At 51.9% G+C, this 18,040-nt stretch overlaps 1 protein-coding gene and 1 long non-coding RNA gene across 3 annotated transcripts; one reads left to right on the plus strand and one right to left on the minus strand.

The window, feature by feature from the left end:
* Positions 1-753: 753 nt before the first annotated feature.
* LOC129736807 (uncharacterized) lies at positions 754-4,592 on the minus strand. Its single transcript, XR_008733889.1, has 2 exons — positions 2,673-4,592; positions 754-2,520 (listed from the first exon to the last, which is right to left on the minus strand). It is a non-coding gene; the product is annotated as an uncharacterized LOC129736807 (long non-coding RNA).
* A 249-nt stretch (positions 4,593-4,841) lies between these two features.
* On the plus strand, positions 4,842-8,746 carry SRSF1 (serine and arginine rich splicing factor 1). Of its 2 annotated transcripts, XR_008733887.1 has the most exons (5): positions 4,842-5,437; positions 5,720-5,904; positions 6,173-6,345; positions 6,609-7,323; positions 8,236-8,746. XR_008733887.1 is itself a non-coding variant. In XM_055720741.1 (4 exons), the coding sequence occupies exons 1-4, from the start codon at positions 5,244-5,246 to the stop codon at positions 6,801-6,803; spliced, it is 747 nt and encodes a 248-aa protein (XP_055576716.1). In that variant the 5' UTR covers positions 4,842-5,243; the 3' UTR covers positions 6,804-8,746. The 2 variants fall into 2 exon arrangements, 1 of the variants encoding a protein (XP_055576716.1); XM_055720741.1 differs by having other exon boundaries at positions 6,609-8,746.
* The last annotated feature ends 9,294 nt before the right edge of the window (positions 8,747-18,040 follow it).

An 18,040-nucleotide genomic window follows, 5' to 3' on the forward strand; every position in this document is an offset into this window, starting at 1 on the left:
GACGGCATCACTTGCTCTGAGTCAAAAGCACAAGTGGTGGGAAAGGAGGTGCTGAGCCGGCGAGCTGCCAGCACCGGTGCCGTGCCACCAGCCTGTGCTACGACAGTGGCTCCTCAGTGGATCCCAGCACAGCCAGCTCAGCCAGCCATATGCCACACGCCTGGGTGCGGGAAGGCATCGAGAGGAAAGGAGGCAACTCCTGGGAATGCAGAGAGAAATACAAATAGCAAAAGAAAAGGGAGCAAGGGAACAGTTGCAGGGAAACCCTCACTGGCCAGTCTCCCCCTAACCACTAGGATCTCTCTGAAATGAGCAACCCACACGGACACGCTCCCTTTTGCTTATTTATTCCCTAGCAGGGATAAACCTTAGCAGGTTTGTTTTCATTAACAGGTTCCATTGATTTTCCTTCATCCATGCCAGGCCTTGGAGCATCCCACCAGGGTGGGAGAGGGAAGAGCAATGTAACCAGCTGCTGCAATATTCAGTTACAGCGGGAGACAGGGAGCAAGGGAGAGTGGGCAGGAGGAGCCCGCAGAGCCCTGTATGAACATAAATGTTTTCCCAGAGAATGAAATCAATTAAAACAGGTTGGGGGGGCCATTTAAACTTCTCAGTCTGTACTAATTGCTGCCTCTTCTCCTCCCCACCCCCAGATGCAGTGCACTGGTATGTGGGAAATCAAAGGTGAAACCAGGCGCTGAAAATCAGAGTAACATAAAAACAAGACAGAAGAAATCACATCAACCCCCCTGATTTTTAAATTTTTTTTAAATTAACCTTTAACAGCTACTATCAAGACAAACAACCACATGCAATTTAAATAGATTACTTGCGCCCCTCCAGCCGGCCTGGCATGCTGCTGGAGACCAGCCCAGGGTGAGGAGGTGGCTGGTGGTCCTGCGCAGCTGCGGCTGTAGGGTCCCGTGAAGACCCCAGCTGTCTGCTCTGGGGCCTCATGAGCACAGCCCTGCCAAACACGTCGTGCTTAACAGCTGTAATGGTGTAGCTGCTCTAATGAAGAAAAAAGATTGACGTTTCATTTCTAAAAATGAGCATTTTCACAATGCCTTCCAGGAGTGCTTTGAATTCCAGTGGTGTTACCTATGGAAAAGGCCAGTCGCTGCAGCCTGCTCTTCCACGTGGCTTTTCTTTAAATCTCTGCCTGTGTGTTCCCTTTCAGGCTGGCTTTCCTGAGAAATTCACCTAAGTGTGTTGTGGTTTTCATTTGCATCGAGACATGCTACAGCATGCACACGTGAAAACCTTCTGGCTTGCAAATAAATCTATGCAAACAGAACGAGCTCTGCCACCATCCACCTTTGTGGGAAATACTTTCAAACTTACACACACTTTCCTCGTCTTACCAATGCACTCAGAGTTTCTCCAAAAAAATCGCAGGCTGTATTTTTGCATCTTTTTTCTGCATGAAAATTAATAGCGTTGGTAACATGGAGGCACTACTTAAAACTGAAGGCCCCCAAAATACCAGCTTTATGTTTCAAATTTATATTCCAAAGACCCTACCCGTGTGGTTCTGTGCTGCTGTGAAATGCCAGATGAAACCACTCATGCAGCATATCCAGGGCTGTTACGGGACGGAAACGGCAAGTTTGGACAATTCAAAGCTTAGTTCTCCGAAGAAACAGTTACAACTTAAGAGGTGGCTTTAAAAACCATTCTTTTTCTTCTAAACAATCTGAGCTTTGATGAACTGTTATTTTGCAACAAAGTAAGATTAGTCAAAACTAATCCCAGCTGGATCCTACGTACTTCAGATTAGGAAAAACAGGTTCTGCGAACAGAGCCAGAGGAGCAGCAAGAGCGATGGCAGCCAGCACGCAGAACCACAGCCACGGCCACCCTGCTCAGAGGTGGGCTGCACCCCGGCGCTGCCCCCAGCCCTACCAGCTCATCCTGGGAAACCTCCCAGCGCTTCTGTTTCATCCTAAATAAAAGCGAGCGGTGAGCCCATTGTAAAGCATTTCAGTATCTTTGCAGAAAAAGCCCCCACCCCCCCCGCCCCGGGCACCGGGACGGGTATTTGCAGTGAGTGGGAGTGCATTTTAACCCGGGGAAGAGGCCTGGGAGTGAAGGCTGCGGAAATGCCAGGGAGGGCCAAACAAAGCGGCTAGTTTTCTTTCTGTGCATGAGCAGGCCTAAAGCAGAGTGAGGAGCAGCCGTAACAAAGTGCTGCCCAGCACATCCCCACCTGCCTTGACACTTCGTGTACTGGGTGGCACGGTTCTATTTGCATTATCCATCAATATTCTCAGTTGGAAACCCCTGTTTTTCATCACTCTTCTTTTGAGAACAAAAGCTTGTTGTTTTACAGTAGTTGGCTTCTTTTTTTTTCAGCAAGATTATTTGCCTTTTCCTTCCCAGTAATTTATTTTCCACATAATTATTTAATGATTCTCCACACACATTTTACCAGAAAGCCAAAAGCGACTCCAACAAAGAAAATGAATGTTGTGCAGCTTACCCGACTGTTTTAAGGGTTCCGCTGATAACACAGAGCTAAAAAAGGTAATGAGGGAGAAAACAGTCAATATTTCTATAAAGAGACACTTCATTAAGGTAATTAAAGCAGTAATTTAAAGCAGTTATGAGGATTATTAACACACAAAAGAAATTATGCAGTAGGGTTTTCACAAAATAGGCAGACTTACCACTTTTTTGTTATGCCTTTAAGAATAACTTCCAGCAGTTTAATAAGCTTTTGGAAACAAAGATTCGTTTTTTGGCAAGGGCTGGAACCTTCCCTGAACCTGGGAAGAAGCATATTCGTGGTCTTTGAGATTTACTTTTTTGTGAGGAAGGGAAATTGTTCTTTTTTTAAATATGCAACAAGTATTTCTACTGAGTGGGCAAAGAATTGAATTAGCTTGTTAAACTCGCTGCTTCAAAAAATTTATTTATCCTAAAGTTCCCACTGAAGTCCTGCAGCTCAGTGCTCCAACCTCAGGAGCTCCGCAGTCACCGTCTTGCCAGTGTGTATTCTGCTACAGAGTTGTGAAACCACAATACTCTTTTAACAATGTAGAAAATCCCTAGATAGCTGGTCATCTATACTTTGTAAACCACCACTTCTGAAGATGGGCTTTCTCATAACATCTTTCAGTGATTAATAGCAGTCTTTATTTAAACCACTAGCAATCTAGCATAGATATTACCAGTGTTAGAAATCACTAGAGCAGAGCACATTGCTGTACTTTAACCTATACGAGAGAAAAATGAAAAGCATTTGTAACAGTCAAGCACATTATGACGTTAGACCAAAAATATTTTTCTAACTGTAAGTCATCAGGAATTGCTGTTTTTCTAGAGGAATATACATTTTTAATTAATACATGAAAAATGAAGTACGCATGACAGACTCTCCTAAAGAGGCATGACACATTTTTCAAAATCCCTTAATTAACTTAGGAGCCTAAAGGGTTTTTCTACAAGCTCAGATACTACTTTAACCCCATCATGGTGGTTACAGTGACTCAACCCTTCCGGCACCACGTGGGCTCACGTGTGCAGATAGGAAAGATACTAAGCGATAAACGAGAGACATCCACATTGCAGAAGTACAATTATTTCAAACATTTTTAGAAGTATCCCTCCCACATCTGTTATATCTTGTGGATACCAAAAATTCTCACTGCAAAAGCAATTTGTGACCTGATCTTGGAGCAGTGCACACAAGCAGAGGAACAAGCTTTGGTCAGGTCCCAAGGTGGGACACGCCAGGGAGGAGCTGCTGGGGCACGCTGCTGCGGTCTGTCTGTCTCACACTGCCTTTACTGCCTTCATACCTTTCAGGGCTTTTGTGACAAACTAGACTGACACTGGTGTTTTAAAGTGACTTACAACCTCATAAACATAGTTGTACGTTATCGCCTTGCTTCTTCCCCAGAAAATCCTTTTCTGCCCTATTTTTGCATACATTTCTCATGGATCTCTACATTAAACCTCTAAAGACGCACCACTTAGCACACACTTCTGAGGGAGCACATAGCCCACAGGAGACAATGTTTTCATAAATGCATCCACTCCAGATACAACTTTGCCTCAGCCCCAAGTGCTTTTTTTGTCCTTCATTTGTATTAACTTACATAAACTCAAAGTAAAGTACATTGTTACAGTTTGCTCTGGCCAAAGTCATCGTGCTCAGCCTGTGAAACAGATTTGAATGCCCTGCCACAGCAGGCTGTGAGATTAGTCTGATGCAAGAGCCCCTAGGAATGACAATATAGTGTCTGGAAATGGGAGAGCACGGTGTTGGGGAAAAAACAAAAGACCGACAGCCCTAAACCTTAACTTTAATGCTCTGCTGAAGAAGATAGGCAAGCAGGATGCTCGCATGGCTGAGCAGCGGACCCAGGCCTGGACTCGGCTCCTTGTGCCCTCAGGGCAGCCATTTTACCTCAGCGCGGCCGAGCCTGTCCCAGCTCACCTCCGTCCTACCCTCGGCCCTCCGCCCGCCTCGGGGAGCTCAGAGCTCTTTCCCCACGCCCCCCTGGGCCCACACCAAATTGACAGGACCGCGGCCCGGCTGAGGCCGCAGCGCTTCGGCCCACATGCGGGAGCAAAACACCGGCCCCGCGCCATTGCCCAGCCCGCCCCAACTCTGCCGCTGCACACGGCGCTGCAGCCCCTCCCCGCGCGGGGCATTGTGGGACACTCCCCGCGCCTTGGCGCCAAGCGCCCCCGCCGCCGCGGTGCATTATGGGACACACCCTCCCCGGCCCCGGCCGGTCCTTCTTGGCGCGGCCGCCGCACCGGATGTGACACCATACGGCCTGCCGCCGTCAAAACCGCGGCCGGGCATTGCGTTCCTCCCTTGCGGCGGGCAGTGGCGGCTTTCCGAGGTCGGGCTGGGCTCGTCGCACCTTCGCGCTCAGCAGCTGCACCACCAGAACGGGTTGGACTTCTCGGGTGGAGCTGCCGAGTGGGGCAAGGAAGGAGGGACTACTTTCCTTGGAGGCCGCGCATGCGCAGCGCGGACGAGTGAGGGCGCGGCCGTAGACGCGGCTCCGTCTCGCTCGCCGCCAGCGAGGGCGGTGCTGCGTCCCGGGGTGAAATCGCTGCGCGCAGTAGGACCGCGAGGGGAGCCGCCGTCGCCATTTTGAAGCGGTTGTTGGGGGAGGCGGCGTGTGCGCTCCCGTGTGCCCGGCTCGGCCCCGCGCCCGCTTGCCCGCCCGCTCTCCGCGCTCCGGCCCTCCACCGCCGCAGCCATTGCTGACCTTGCCATGTCCGGAGGGGGCGTGATCCGCGGCCCAGCCGGCAACAACGACTGCCGCATCTATGTGGGGAACCTGCCCCCCGACATCCGCACCAAGGACATCGAGGACGTCTTCTACAAGTACGGGGCCATCCGCGACATCGACCTCAAGAACCGCCGCGGGGGCCCGCCCTTCGCCTTCGTCGAGTTCGAGGACCCCAGGTGAGACACCACCCCCACCCCCCCGCCCCCGGGCGCTCCCCAGGGAGGGGGATCGGGCCCCGCCGCGGCCTGTCCGCCCCCCCCCCCCCCCCGACCCCCGAGCGTGAGGCGCGGGCAGCCGCCTCCGCCCGCCCGGGCCGCATCGGGCCCTCGTCCCCGGGGCGGCGGCGCGGGGGACCGGGGGGGGGGCGCGGGGTGGGGCCGGCGGGAAGCGGGAACAAAGGCGGGGGGGCGGCGCGGGGGCAGGCGGGGCCGCGCTCACCGCCCTGTCCCGGCCCGCAGGGACGCGGAGGACGCCGTCTACGGGCGGGACGGCTACGATTACGATGGGTATCGCCTCCGCGTGGAGTTCCCTCGGAGCGGCCGGGGCACCGGCAGGGGCGGCGGCGGCGGCGGCGGGGGTGGAGCCCCCCGGGGCAGGTACGGCCCCCCGTCCCGGCGCTCGGAGTACAGAGTGATCGTCTCGGGTGAGTCATTCCTCTCTCTTAGCTCAAGCGCTTCCCCCGGGGTCCCGCAGGCAAGCTGCCCGGCCAGAGGTGATGCAGCTCCAAGTTTCTTAAAAAGCATCGCCTCGCGTAGCCGGGGAGGAACGCTGTCCGCACGGTGCGAGCCGCTCCTCCGGGCAGCGCCTCGGCTTACAAAATAGCTGGCTTTCCCTTGCTGCGAGCTGGCGCTGTAACTGCAGGAGGTGAGAACGTAATCCGGTTTTAAAGAAACGTCTTGCTTTTTATATAGGGCTGCCTCCAAGTGGAAGTTGGCAGGATTTAAAGGATCACATGCGTGAAGCAGGTGATGTATGTTATGCTGATGTTTTCCGAGATGGCACTGGTGTCGTGGAGTTTGTACGGAAGGAAGATATGACCTACGCTGTGCGAAAACTGGATAACACTAAATTTAGATCTCATGAGGTAGGTTTCATACTTACTTTCTTTGGCCAGAATTGGATACAAGGGGCTTAACAGTAGGATTTGAAGGTAAGGAACGTGTGGCGTTCATTGTTTATGTGCAAAGCAGCTAAATAAGTCTGTGGTCAGTTTGTCAGGAGATAGACTTTAAAGTTTTGATGTCTATTTCTGTGCTGTAGTAAACGGTATCTTCAGTCTGTCAGCATGCCTAAAAAGATGGCCCTAAAGCCTAGACTTTTCAATCGAAAGTTCTGTCTATTCAATAGGGAGAAACTGCCTACATCCGTGTTAAAGTTGATGGCCCAAGAAGTCCAAGCTATGGAAGATCTCGGTCACGCAGCCGTAGTCGTAGCAGAAGCCGTAGTCGAAGCAACAGCAGAAGCCGCAGTTATTCCCCAAGAAGAAGCAGAGGATCTCCACGCTACTCTCCCCGCCACAGCAGATCCCGATCTCGTACATAAACGATCACTAGCTCTGATCTTTTTGTAGAACCCCATGTTGTACACAGTTTTCCTTTACTTAGTATAGTCTTTCATTTTTTTTTAATTCAAACTGTTTATTCAAATTGGCTGAAGTGTTGAATTGCATTCTTGTGTAAAATCCCTAGTGAGTATTTGCTCCTTAACATCAACATTCCCCTCATGTCTTTGGTAAATTGTATTTTAATTGATGTCAGTCAGGATTGTTTCGATTCAGTTCTAGTTAAATACCAACATTCTTCGAACTGTGGTATTGCTGTGTAAATGTCTCAGTGTTCAGCTATGGTTTATACGAGCTGGGGATGTTGGGATGTTTGTGGCTAACTTGTCTCTTCTGGGGGATCTTATATTTTATCTTGCCTTTTCGTGTGTCTTTCTGTAGACATATCTGAAGAGATGGATTAAGAATGCTTTGGATTAAAGGATTGTGGAGCACATGTCAATCATTTTAGGATTGTCAAAAGGAGGATTGAGGAGGATCAGATCAATAATGGAGGCAATGGTATGACTCCAAGTGCTATTGTCACAGATGAACTTGGCAGTATTGACCTTATACTGAGAGACAGGTTAATTGAGTGCGTGTCACTTCAGGCATGTTCTAGTTACTGCAGACCTACAATTGCCCTTTTTCTTTAAAACTTTTTTTTGGGGGGGCAGTTGTGGCTAAATACTTGCTTTTGTAATTCTCTATTCCATTCTAGTTTTTTTTAAAGGAATAACCTGGGACGGGGGTGGGAGTATTGGTTTACCTTGTCACGCAGCATTTGGTTACAAGTGTTAATGTTATGTAGTATTTGTACACTTGTAGTAGATCAAGGGTATCTTTAAATCAGAGTATAATATCAATACTGCTAAAATCTGCATGTCCTCTGTGTGACTGATACAGCGTTGCTATTTCATTTTTTTAAAGTATCAGAATGAAAGCAAAATTAGAAAACCTAGGTGGGAATCATTTCTTAAAGTCTCAGCCCTGCCCCCTCAGACTAATTCACAATTGACTCACCGATATGTTTGAAAACTCCGGTTAGTTAATTTTGTTACCTTCCAGCTGGGAGTGCTAGCTATAGTTCAGACACACAGTAGGTGGATAGCTTTAGCAGTAAGCTTTTCCAGTTTCATAAACATTTTTTGCAACCACAAAACCTGTAGCACACCACCGTACGAGCAATGAGTATGTTGGCATTTTCAGTTGACATATTGTAAATATTACGATGTTTCCTCCAAATAGTAATTAACATTTCTAAAAATTATCTGAGCATCACCATTCAAAAGTTTGTTTTGGGGAATTGATAGTTATTAATGTACATCTGTATTAATTGATGGCAAACATAACTGATCATTCCCCAGAATCCTATTTTTTCATTACAGTATCTAACTTTTTGCCTCCTCTTTTTTGGTTTTGCTGGTTATAAAGGTTTGGATTGGAGAGGGCTCACTGGATCCCAATCCTTGGAGCTGGATCATTGGATTCAAATCATAATGTGGATAGGATAGGGAGGCTGAATTACAAGGATTCATGGAGCGGGATCAAATTACCAGGAACATAGGAGTGGATTCCTGCCCCAACCAAACCGCATTCGTGTGGATTTTTTTTATTCAACTCAATTGGCTATTCCAAAGATATTTTTTTCCTATTTTTGACGATTGGAGCCCTTAAGATGCACGATGGAGTTTTTCATGTTTTTTGGTAAAAGGAGCAAAGCGAGGACCTGGAGAGGTACGCTGGAGCAATCTCCTTGGAAGGATTCAGCACGAGTAGATGGTAAACGTTAAAGGGGAAAAAGGGGGGTTTGTTTAAAAAAAAAAAAAGTAAATAAGTCATTTCTCTAAATTTAAAGACAAAAATTGGAGTTAAAGATTTAAGTAGGTTTTCAATTGGCTATTGCCTTTTTTTTTCTTTGACAAATAAAATTTTTTAAAAAGTGCCCATGGTTGTCATCATTTGTTGCTAAGAGTCTTAGTCTTTGCTTGCCGCTGTAGCATTGTGAAATTGCAAGTTTTCAGACAAAAGGCTTTTGTGCTCAACAGAGATGTAGTGTTTCACAGGAAGCGTTTGTGTTTGAGCTTCTCCTAAATAAAGGATCAGTTCCCTGGGAAATGGGTGGAATTTATTATATGAGTAGGTGAAAAGAGATCACAGAGGGAAAATGTGAGCTTATTCCTTTGGTGGTCTGATGAAATGACGTTGCTTGTGCCTGAATAATTTACAATGAATTAAAGAGCAGAGCGTTGCTGTGGAGCAGGAAGGCGTTTCTGCACAAGGTAACGGCCAGCGTGGAGGCCTGTCCTAGGGAGCGTGGCACAGGTGCCTCTTAGCTTCGTGGTTGAGTTGATGGTGTGGAGGGGTTTGGTAGCGGGGGGCTGCAGGGGTGGTGTCTGGAAGAAGCTGCCAGCAGCTTCCCCCGTGCCCTGCAGAGCCAGTGCAGCCGGCTCCACCACCGACCTGCTGGCAATGGCTGAGCCCGTCAGCCACAGCGGCAGGGTAATGTGTTTGAGAGAAATCCTGTGCAACCGCAGCCAGAGGTGAAGAGTGAGTATGAGTGTGAGTGCAGCAGCCCTGCAGGCACCGGGTCAGCGCAGGAGGGGCTCCAGGCGTGGAGCAGGGGGTCCCTGGCAGCCCAGAGCAGGCTGTGGCCCCAGCCGGGGCCCTATGCTGGGGCAGGGGGTGCCTGAAGGAGCGGTCACCCATGGGCAGCCTGTGCTGGAGCAGCTCCGGGCACAGCTGGGGGACCCACGTTGGGGCAGGCTGTGCCTGGGGGGCGGCTGCACCTGTGGGAGGGACCCACGCTGGAGCCAGGGAAGAGAGTGAGGCAGAATGTAACCCCCATTCCCTGTCCTGTGCTGCTCTGGGGGAAGATTGGGAGTGGAGCCAAACCCAGGATGAAGAGAAAAGTGGGGAGGAAAGGTGTGTTAAGATTTGGGTTTATTTCTCATTACCCTTTGATTTAATTGGTAATAAATCAGTTTGCCCCAAGTCAAGCCCATTTTGCCTGCGATAGCAATTCCTGAGTGATCTCCCTGTCCCCATCTGGACCCACAAGCCTTTTGTTCTGTTCTCTGTCCCCTGGCCGGCTGAGGAGGGGTGACAGTGGCTTTGGTGAGCGCCTGCTGCCTGGCCCAGCCGGGATCAGCACCCCCCAGGAAGGTGTGTGTGTAATCTCAGAGGTGGGTGGGAGTAGGTTGTTCAGTGTGGCAGGGCTGTATAGTGTCCTGTGGGGAGGGGGGCAGGAAGAGACGGCTTTGTTCTCAGGTGGGATTTGTGTTTTGGGGCAGGATTAACATATCTGGGGTTTAAGCGTGGTGTGCTGGCATGTGTGAAACGTGAAGGGCGCTGTGCATGGTGACGGCTTGTGGCGGAAGGTTGTTTGCAGAATGTTGCCAAAGATGTGTACATGAGATGTACTGTTTTCCAAAAATGATAAAATCCTGATAGCAAAGCATTGCTGGGAGAGGCAAGAGCTATGTGTGCACAGAACAGACGTAGACACTTGAGTGGCTGTGGGACGGTGCTGGCAGGGATGAGAAGAGCTGCAGGGATGAGCAGCAGGAGCAGGAAGGTGCAGTGCTCTCACCAGTTTGTTTGTCGGGGTGTGGGAAATGGGAGCAGGCAGCACATGCAGGGCGGCACAGAGGTACGTGCTGTTAAGGTATGGGGAAGTTTGGCCCCCAAACCCCCAAATCTGGGCACTGATCGGTTCTGTCACCCCTGTTCAAGAAGGGTGAAATGGGAGCAGTCGTAAAGCGCCGGTTACAAACGTGCTTAGGGAAGCAAAACCTTTTCTTTCAGGAAAGGAAACTTGGAAGAGTTTGAAACTTGGCTGAAGTGAAGTGATGTTGGGGAGGACTCTGCTCTGGCTGCGGACAGTTTGGAAAGATGAAGTCCCTGGGGGAGGAAGAGCGAGGAAGGCTGGGACCCCTGCAGCTGGAGGGCTCTCAGTCCCCTCTTTGAGATAACAGAAGTCTGGGTTCCAACCCAGGGAGTCCAGGCAGAGCCAGTGGCTCTAAGCAAGTTCATAAGGAGCTAATTAACGCACTGGAGCACTAATTCAGGAGCGGGTTCAGCTGAGTTTGAGCCACAGAAGTACCTGTACAATCTGTTAGAGGTGCAGGAGGACTTTAAAAATGTGGAGCTTGGTCCTGGGGTGCTTCAGTGCTCAGTTCTGTTACGTGCAGCTGAGCTGCGCGAGTGGGAAACGATGACTGTTTGCTTCGGAGATTATCTCAGCAGTGGTTTGCAGCATAAAAAGGCCATTCCTCCCGGGCGTGGAGCGCGGGAGGGCACTGGCCTCTGCCAAGGGGTAACGCCGGTGTTGCTCTGCATTGGGAGTTGGTGACATGGACCACTTTGTGCAGTGCTCCTGACATTGGGTTCTTAAAGAAGATGGAAGGGGATGGAGCAGCGCTGGAGTTTTCTCTCATTTTGGCTTTCCACACCGAGGGGACAGAGGTGGCACGGCTGTGGCGGACACCCCGCTGCCTGCGTCCCTGCCGCTGTGCATCGGCCCCGCACGTGCGGTGCCAGCCGCTGGCTTTGCTCTCCCTATCTGTGCCTTGCGATGCTGTTGAGTGCTCCTGTTCGTAAAGCGCTTTGAGATCCTCTACCTCTAGACTTCCCCCCGCCTCCCCCCCCCCCCCCCCCCCCCCCCGTAAAATCTTTTCTGTTGTACTGGTAATGGCCAGGCGTGTGGCTGATGGAGCAGGAAAGCCCGTGCTACTGGGTGAACCAAGGGCTTCCCCAGGTGCCTTGGTTTTTAATTTCTGGTTCTGATTGGCAGCATCCAGCACGGCTCGCTGTCTTCAGGGGGAGTATCGTGTTCCCTGATTGGTGTAATGGACTTTACAAATAGATGAATTAAATTAATATCTCAGAAATGTGCTATAAACTAGTTTTGATAGCGCTAGGAAGAGTTAAGTGGAGGAGTCTCTGCCTTCTAATGTACTCTCAGTTTTAATTACACCACGTCTCTGAGCTCGTTAGCTTTGTGATGGAGGTGGTTAGGAGTCAGCTGGGTGTTGGGAGCAGCGGCTCCTGCCAGGCACGGCTGGGGAGACTGCGCTGTCTCTTTCCCCCTTTGGCTTCTCGGGCTGAGGATGGAAATGAACCTGAGTCAGCGCCAGCTTAGCTTCCCCCGTGGTGAATGCTGGCTTCCAGGCACAGGCCGCCAGTCAGCCGCTCGCCCAGCTGCGGCTCTTGGGTAAAACTTCCATTTATTTTAATGCTTTACATACATTAGTGGAAACAAGTTTCGCTGGAAGGCAGGCAGGCAGACCACGTTAGCTGTTCTGCTGGTGCTTGTTCCGGGAATGCATTTTCAAGGATTTTAACAGATCAAAACCAAGGCACGCAGTGTCTTTTTTTTTTTTTTTTTTTTTTTGTGAACATGTTCTTCCCAAAACTCAATGTTTTCAAGAGTCTGTTGGCTCCAAAGAAGATGGAAAGTGATAGCAACTGGAGGATGGAAACACCTTTGTCAAAGCAGAGGGGTCAACCAAACCCTCTTCCAAATCGTTCTGTTTTCCATCCCAAGGACAGAAGCAGGTGGGTTTCTCGGCTGGTTGTGCATCCCAGCCGGAGGCATTGCCTCCCCGGTGCCACCGTGCTCTCAACCTGGCAGCACCGGAGCAGCTCTCCACCCTTCGTGCGCAGGGAATCTGCCTTCTCAGATGGTCCTGTGCTTCCGATAGTGCCGCTTTGTTGGTACGACTGAGGGCAATTGTCATCCCCGGGGCTGTGTGGCCCCTCTGTCCTGCCCTGGGCCGGCGCAGCTGCCCGTTGGCAGCGGAGTCGATACTGCCTTCATTGTGCAAACACTGGGGGAAGCGCAGTGGGGAGGGAGGGAGGCTGTCCTTCTTAATTGCACATCATACTGATAGCAGAGTACTTAATAAACCTAACATCAGTGCTGAAATACAAATGGTTAGAAAACTTGTGGTTTCACCTAGAAACCACAGTTTGGGTTTTTTTGTTATTTGTTTTGGTTTGGTTTTCTTTTTAACAGAAACTTCTGCTTTAGAACAGCAGACTCATTCATTCATCTGTTCACATTAGTCGTGCCTTGAGATTTCTTACTCCTGATAACAGCAAATAGTTTTTAGCTGTAGAGCAAAATTACAGTAATTTCTAGATTGGCTAAAAATAGCGACAGCTTTGGTAAGAGTCCACTATGCCAAGTGCAAAATAATCCTTGCTGCACCTGCACAGTGAAGAGCAGTTTATGTCGAATTGCAGAAATTTCAACAGACTGTTCTATTTCAAACAGAAAGCTGGTGGTTTGTTTTGTTTTTTTTAAAACCAAGATTCCAGGAAGTTCCCTGTGTAACAAATGTTCCCTAAAATCCCTCTCCTGCACGCCTGAAGAAGGCGAGTGAGTCAGACTGCAGAGCCTGACGTACCCGCTGGCAGTGCGTGCTGCTGGCAGCATGCTGAGCCCAGAGAGCCGGGACGGGCCGCAGCCCCTTGCTCCCGGGTGGCGAGGGGGGTCCCGGGCGGTGAGGGGGTCCCAGCTCACCGGGTGGATGTGCAGCAGTCGTAGGGCTATTAACATGATGTTATGCACTAATTTGTGTAATCATTAAAGACTTGAGAAGGGCATTGTTCATATGAGTAATTACCTCTGTATTCTAATAGCTCTCATTCATCCCTTAAGTGAGTTTCATATTTCTATGAGTCAGCTAAGGATTCACGCTTCGGGTATAATATTATTTTTTTAAAAAAATACCCATTTCTCGCATGACTTGGTTGCACTCTGCGTAGCTGATGATGTGACGGAGCCTGATGAGCTGAGACCACACGGACATCTACCTGGGATGATTTGCCAGCGTGGACGGGGCTCTCCGGTGCGGGGCTGGCTCCCGCGGCAGGGATGGTGCAGAGTGTTTCACTCGCTGGGATCCTGAGAGGCTGCAGGGAGCTGCTGCCTCCAGCGTGCCAGCGGAAATGTAAAACTGAAAACTTGGCAGTTTGCTGAACTCCGGGTATTTTCCTTCTGACAAAGGGCAGGTCTGTGTTTTTCTAGTGATTTTTGATACTGTTTTAAACTTGGGAAAAACTTCCTCTGTGCCGCTCTGGGTTGGATTGGACTCTGCCTCCTTTGGCCGTGTTGCCTCCCCGTCCCCATGCACGTGCGGGTGTTTGAGGTGCGCGCTGCCAAGCGGCAGGGTGCAGGCAGGAGGGAGGGCAGGGGGAGCATCATCCCCTGCCTGACTTCTGGGCCGATGTGGGACCTTTTCCTGGCAGCACCAAAATTTGTTGGAGCCAGAGCTGCGCGGGTGCCTGCACACTGGCTTGGCAGCGGTCTGTGGGTATCACCACAGGCTTTGTTTGTCCCTTGGAGACGTGGTGCAGAGTCGGTTCCTTGGCTGGCAGGAGCCTCAGGCAAAGCATCATCGCTTCGGCCAGTGCTGGATGCTCACCCCCGTGGGATCAGCTGAGCGATGCAGACGAATGCACAAACATTAATTATTTTGGAGACAATCCATAGCTGCCAAACGAGATTAAACAACACCCAAGTCCCAGGAAAAAGTAAATAGCAAGGAATAAAGAAAATGGGGCACGGTGTTGGCAAAGGCACGAGTGGGTCCTGGGGGACCGCAGCCATCTAGCTGGGTATTAATCCCTGCTATCCCCTTCCCTGAAGGATTTCCGAGCTCTTTGCTGCTATTAATCGCAGCAGCCCTGCAGGGAAGGTAATGCAGCATTATCCGTGTTTTCCAGCTGTGGCTGGGGAGGAGGGAGGCAGCCGGCTCGCCTGGGCTTTGCCGTGTGTCAGTGAAAGATCAGGGATTAGCGCTAGGATTTCCTCGCCGGCTCGGCTGCTCTAATTCAGCGCCTGTGTTTTTCCCTAAATGCACTGACCTTATGTGCCTGCGGCCGTACAGCCCGTGCCCAGGAGGAGCTGGGGCAGATGGTGGGAAGGGGAGCAAGGCTGGAGTAGATATCTCCCTGCAGTCTTTGGCCCCAAAGGAATTATTACTAAAAATGGTCACTGGTGATTAACTGGAGGAGCGTGCCGCTCGGTAATTGGTGCACGTTCTGTCTTGTGAAGTGTTCAGATCAAACTATGGATGCTTTTCTGGAGAGCAGCGGTTGCTCAACGGCAAAGTGCCAAGGGCAGGGGTCAGCGAGCACCTGCCAGGAGGTCTCAGAAACGTCCCTGTGTGAAACAGAAAATGCTGTGTATTCGCATGTCTCTGTGTAAATGATATATGAATCATATAGGTGTGTAGAACTGAGCGTTTGATCTTCAGCATGTGCAGTCTGTGCTGCATGGCATCGCTGCCCCGGCACCATGCCCCCCGCCGTGTGCTGGCTGCCCCGGGGTGTCCCCCACGTGTGCACCCGTGGAGGGGACAGCCCCGCTGTTGGGGCGCAGGCAGTAGTTTCGCACGTGCCTGAGGACAGTGGCAAAGCCAGCAGCCTGCCACCCATCCCCAGGGCCGGCATGGCGAGTGGGGAGAGCAGCTCTCCCGCTCTGTTGGTGTGGCAGCTGACAGCAGCCACTTTGTGGGAAAAAAGTTGTGACAGAGATAACCAAAATAATAACAAAAGCGCACTGGGCGCTGGCAGCGCGGGGCAGCTCCGCTGCTCAAGGTGCCAAGCAGAGATTAGCCCAGGCGCAGCTGAGGACAAGGAGGTGGGAAGAGATAACACCACTTTCCCGGCGCGCTGTCCGCCAGCGGCAGGGCTAAACATAGCCCCGCTGGCTCCTCCGCAGCAGTGGCTCGCTGGCCACCAGCCCGCAGGCCACCTCGGCTGGAAGCATGGAGCATCCTCCGCATGGCCGTGGTGTGTGCCAGGCTGCGAGGGAAGCGGTGGAGCTATGGAGGAAGGCAGCCGGCCCCCGGCGGTGCTGCGTGCCTGGGAAAGCAAAGCTCAGGCTGCCGGAAAGCGGGAATCCACCTGCTGCGGCACGGCAGGGAGCGGGGAGGGTGCCAGATCCATGGGGGTGGCAAAGGTCAGGGAGGGTGATGAAATCCCAGGGAGGGTGGGAAGGGTTTCCCAAGGCAGGTTGGCAGCATGGCTGAGGCAGAGCAGGGGGTGCAGCAGGCGCAGCGGGAAGGAAAGAGTCCAGTACTGCACGGGGGGCAGTGACGGCTGCAGGGCTGTCTGGCATGGGGGAAGGGGAAATGATGCCTGAAAGCGTGAAGTAGCTGTAATGCTGCTCCTGCCTGGCGGGAGGCATCGCCCGGCTCTCATGGAGCCCTGGGCTGGTGAGAGCGTGGTGGGAGCTGACACCCAGCTCCGTACGGACCCGCGGGTCTCCCTGCCACTGCCGGGACAGGTGTGGCCCTTGTGGCCATGGGCATCATGCTGGCTTTTCCAGTTTCCCTCCCTGCCTCCTTATACATCTCTGCTGCAGACACACCTCAAGGTTTGGTGCTAAAAGCATGAAAACATGAAAAAGTCGAGCAGTGCTCAGCCATCCCTTCTGAGCCATGCTAACAAGGCTCCTTCCCCTTGAGTAGCTTCTTGCTGCTTCTCCGCTGATTGTCGTAGTGCCTTTCTGCAGTGATTCAGCCAAGCTGGCTGGTAATTTCCTGCATCCTATTTTTCTCTTTTGAAAAGTGGAGCGATCTTTCAGATGTGCTAATTACGCGAAGGCGACAGCACTCTCTACAGCGGCAGCACTCCTGCCAAGCCCTGGGGCAGGCTGCGTGGTGGCCCTGGTGTGACGCGGGCAGGGCATCACTGCCGCCGCTGCCCGAGGGCATGGGATGGAGGGTGGGATGGATGGCAGCAGGCTCACGTGGTAGCGGAGACAACTGTGGGCAGCCATCTGGCAAGAGCTTTCCCTTTCCCTCTGCCTAGCAAACGGGTTGTCTGCCTCTGCAGCACCTTCCATGTTCTGCTGCAGGTCAGGGACGCACTCGCCCGGCAGGCGCTGGGCAGCGGGATGTGGCAGGATGCTTTTCAGAGGATGCTGAATCATCCCACGGTGTGAGCCGGCATGGGACGGCCGTGCTGCTGGGGAGGCTGCCCGCCAGCGGCTGAGGCTTTGCAGCGGGCACATGCGCTGCTTGGACGTGTGCTTCCCGCTGATGTTTTACTGTCCCTTTTTAGTTTCCCTGATCAGTGTGAGAGGGAAGTCGAGGCTGTAAAGAGAGAAACCAGAGAGGATATGAACTTGGGAGGCAGCTGAAAGGAAGCTGCCTGCAGGGAGCACATTCCCAGTAACGTCTCGCAGCTTATTTACACACTCGAGGGCTCTTCAGCCCCGTGGAGCTGCAAAATTCAAAGCCCGCCGCATCACTCAGCAAGCAGAGCGCAAACAGAAAGGGGCTCCTCTAAAGCTGAAATATTTGACAACATTTTCTATTCTTGGCGATGCAAGCACATGCTTGCCGAACGAAATCAGAACACAGCCTGTCAGCAGGCAGGCAGGGGCTGGGGGAAAACACTTTGAAGGTCCCAGGTAAGGAGGGTGCGTGGGTGCACACGCCTGCCGTGGGGCAGCCTCTTGCCCAGCCCAACTCATCGGTTCTATAACCATGGGAGATGCACAGACAGTGGAAAAGCAAATTATGATTTTATTGCTTATGTCCCACTGTAGGTCCTAATGCACAGGGGGATCCCGCAAGGATAACGGGTAAAAATCGGTAGAGTTCGTACTGTCCTCCTGGGGCTCCCGGGTTCACAGAGGGCACCTGCATCCCCCTGCCCTGCCCAGCTTCCGAGCACACAGGACAGCTAATGGCACCTGTGCAAATAGACACTTGATTAACTGTTTCGTGGCTGAACACAGTGCAGGAAACTGCTCCTCTCTGTATGAGTTGTACTGCAAGGTGAGTTTGACAAATTATCTGTGGGTACTGCTTCTTCTGGAGGCGGACGTCCCTGGGGAGCCACGTGCTGGGTGGCAGGAGGGCACACGGGTGGCCAAGGGCTGCGCGGGGGTTTCGGCAGCACTGGTGTTGGGCAGAGCGTGGCCGCAGCACTGAGGGGCAGCCCTGGTGCTGTCCTGGTCCCTGGGAGTCCTCCAACAAACCAGCATCGGCACGGGTGCTGGAGGCGGGGGATGCCCCGGCAGTGTTCCTATCCTTCCCAACAATGTGGGAAGTGCTGAGGAAGAAAGAAGGGAAGATTTTTGTTTGAAAAGGCAGAAAAGAGCAGCCTCGGGATGGTGATAAGTGGGCCACATGGTTCCTGGTGCCCTAGAAATTCCGTTTGCACGCTCGCTCGCTGCGGGTACCAGAGCAGCAGCAGGATGGCTGCTGATGCT

Source organism: Falco cherrug, chromosome 1 (genome assembly GCF_023634085.1).
Source record: "Falco cherrug isolate bFalChe1 chromosome 1, bFalChe1.pri, whole genome shotgun sequence".
In the NCBI taxonomy this organism is placed as follows: domain Eukaryota; kingdom Metazoa; phylum Chordata; class Aves; order Falconiformes; family Falconidae; genus Falco; species Falco cherrug.

Excerpts from the sequence above, each read along its gene's own strand:
- SRSF1 (XM_055720741.1), top strand. The coding sequence starts at position 5,244 with ATGTCCGGAGGGGGCGTGATCCGCGGCCCAGCCGGCAACAACGACTGC. Across the intron at positions 5,905-6,172 it reads GTACAGAGTGATCGTCTCGG|GGCTGCCTCCAAGTGGAAGT; the intron begins GTGAGTCATTCC and ends CTTTTTATATAG. Across the intron at positions 6,346-6,608 it reads CTAAATTTAGATCTCATGAG|GGAGAAACTGCCTACATCCG; the intron begins GTAGGTTTCATA and ends TCTATTCAATAG.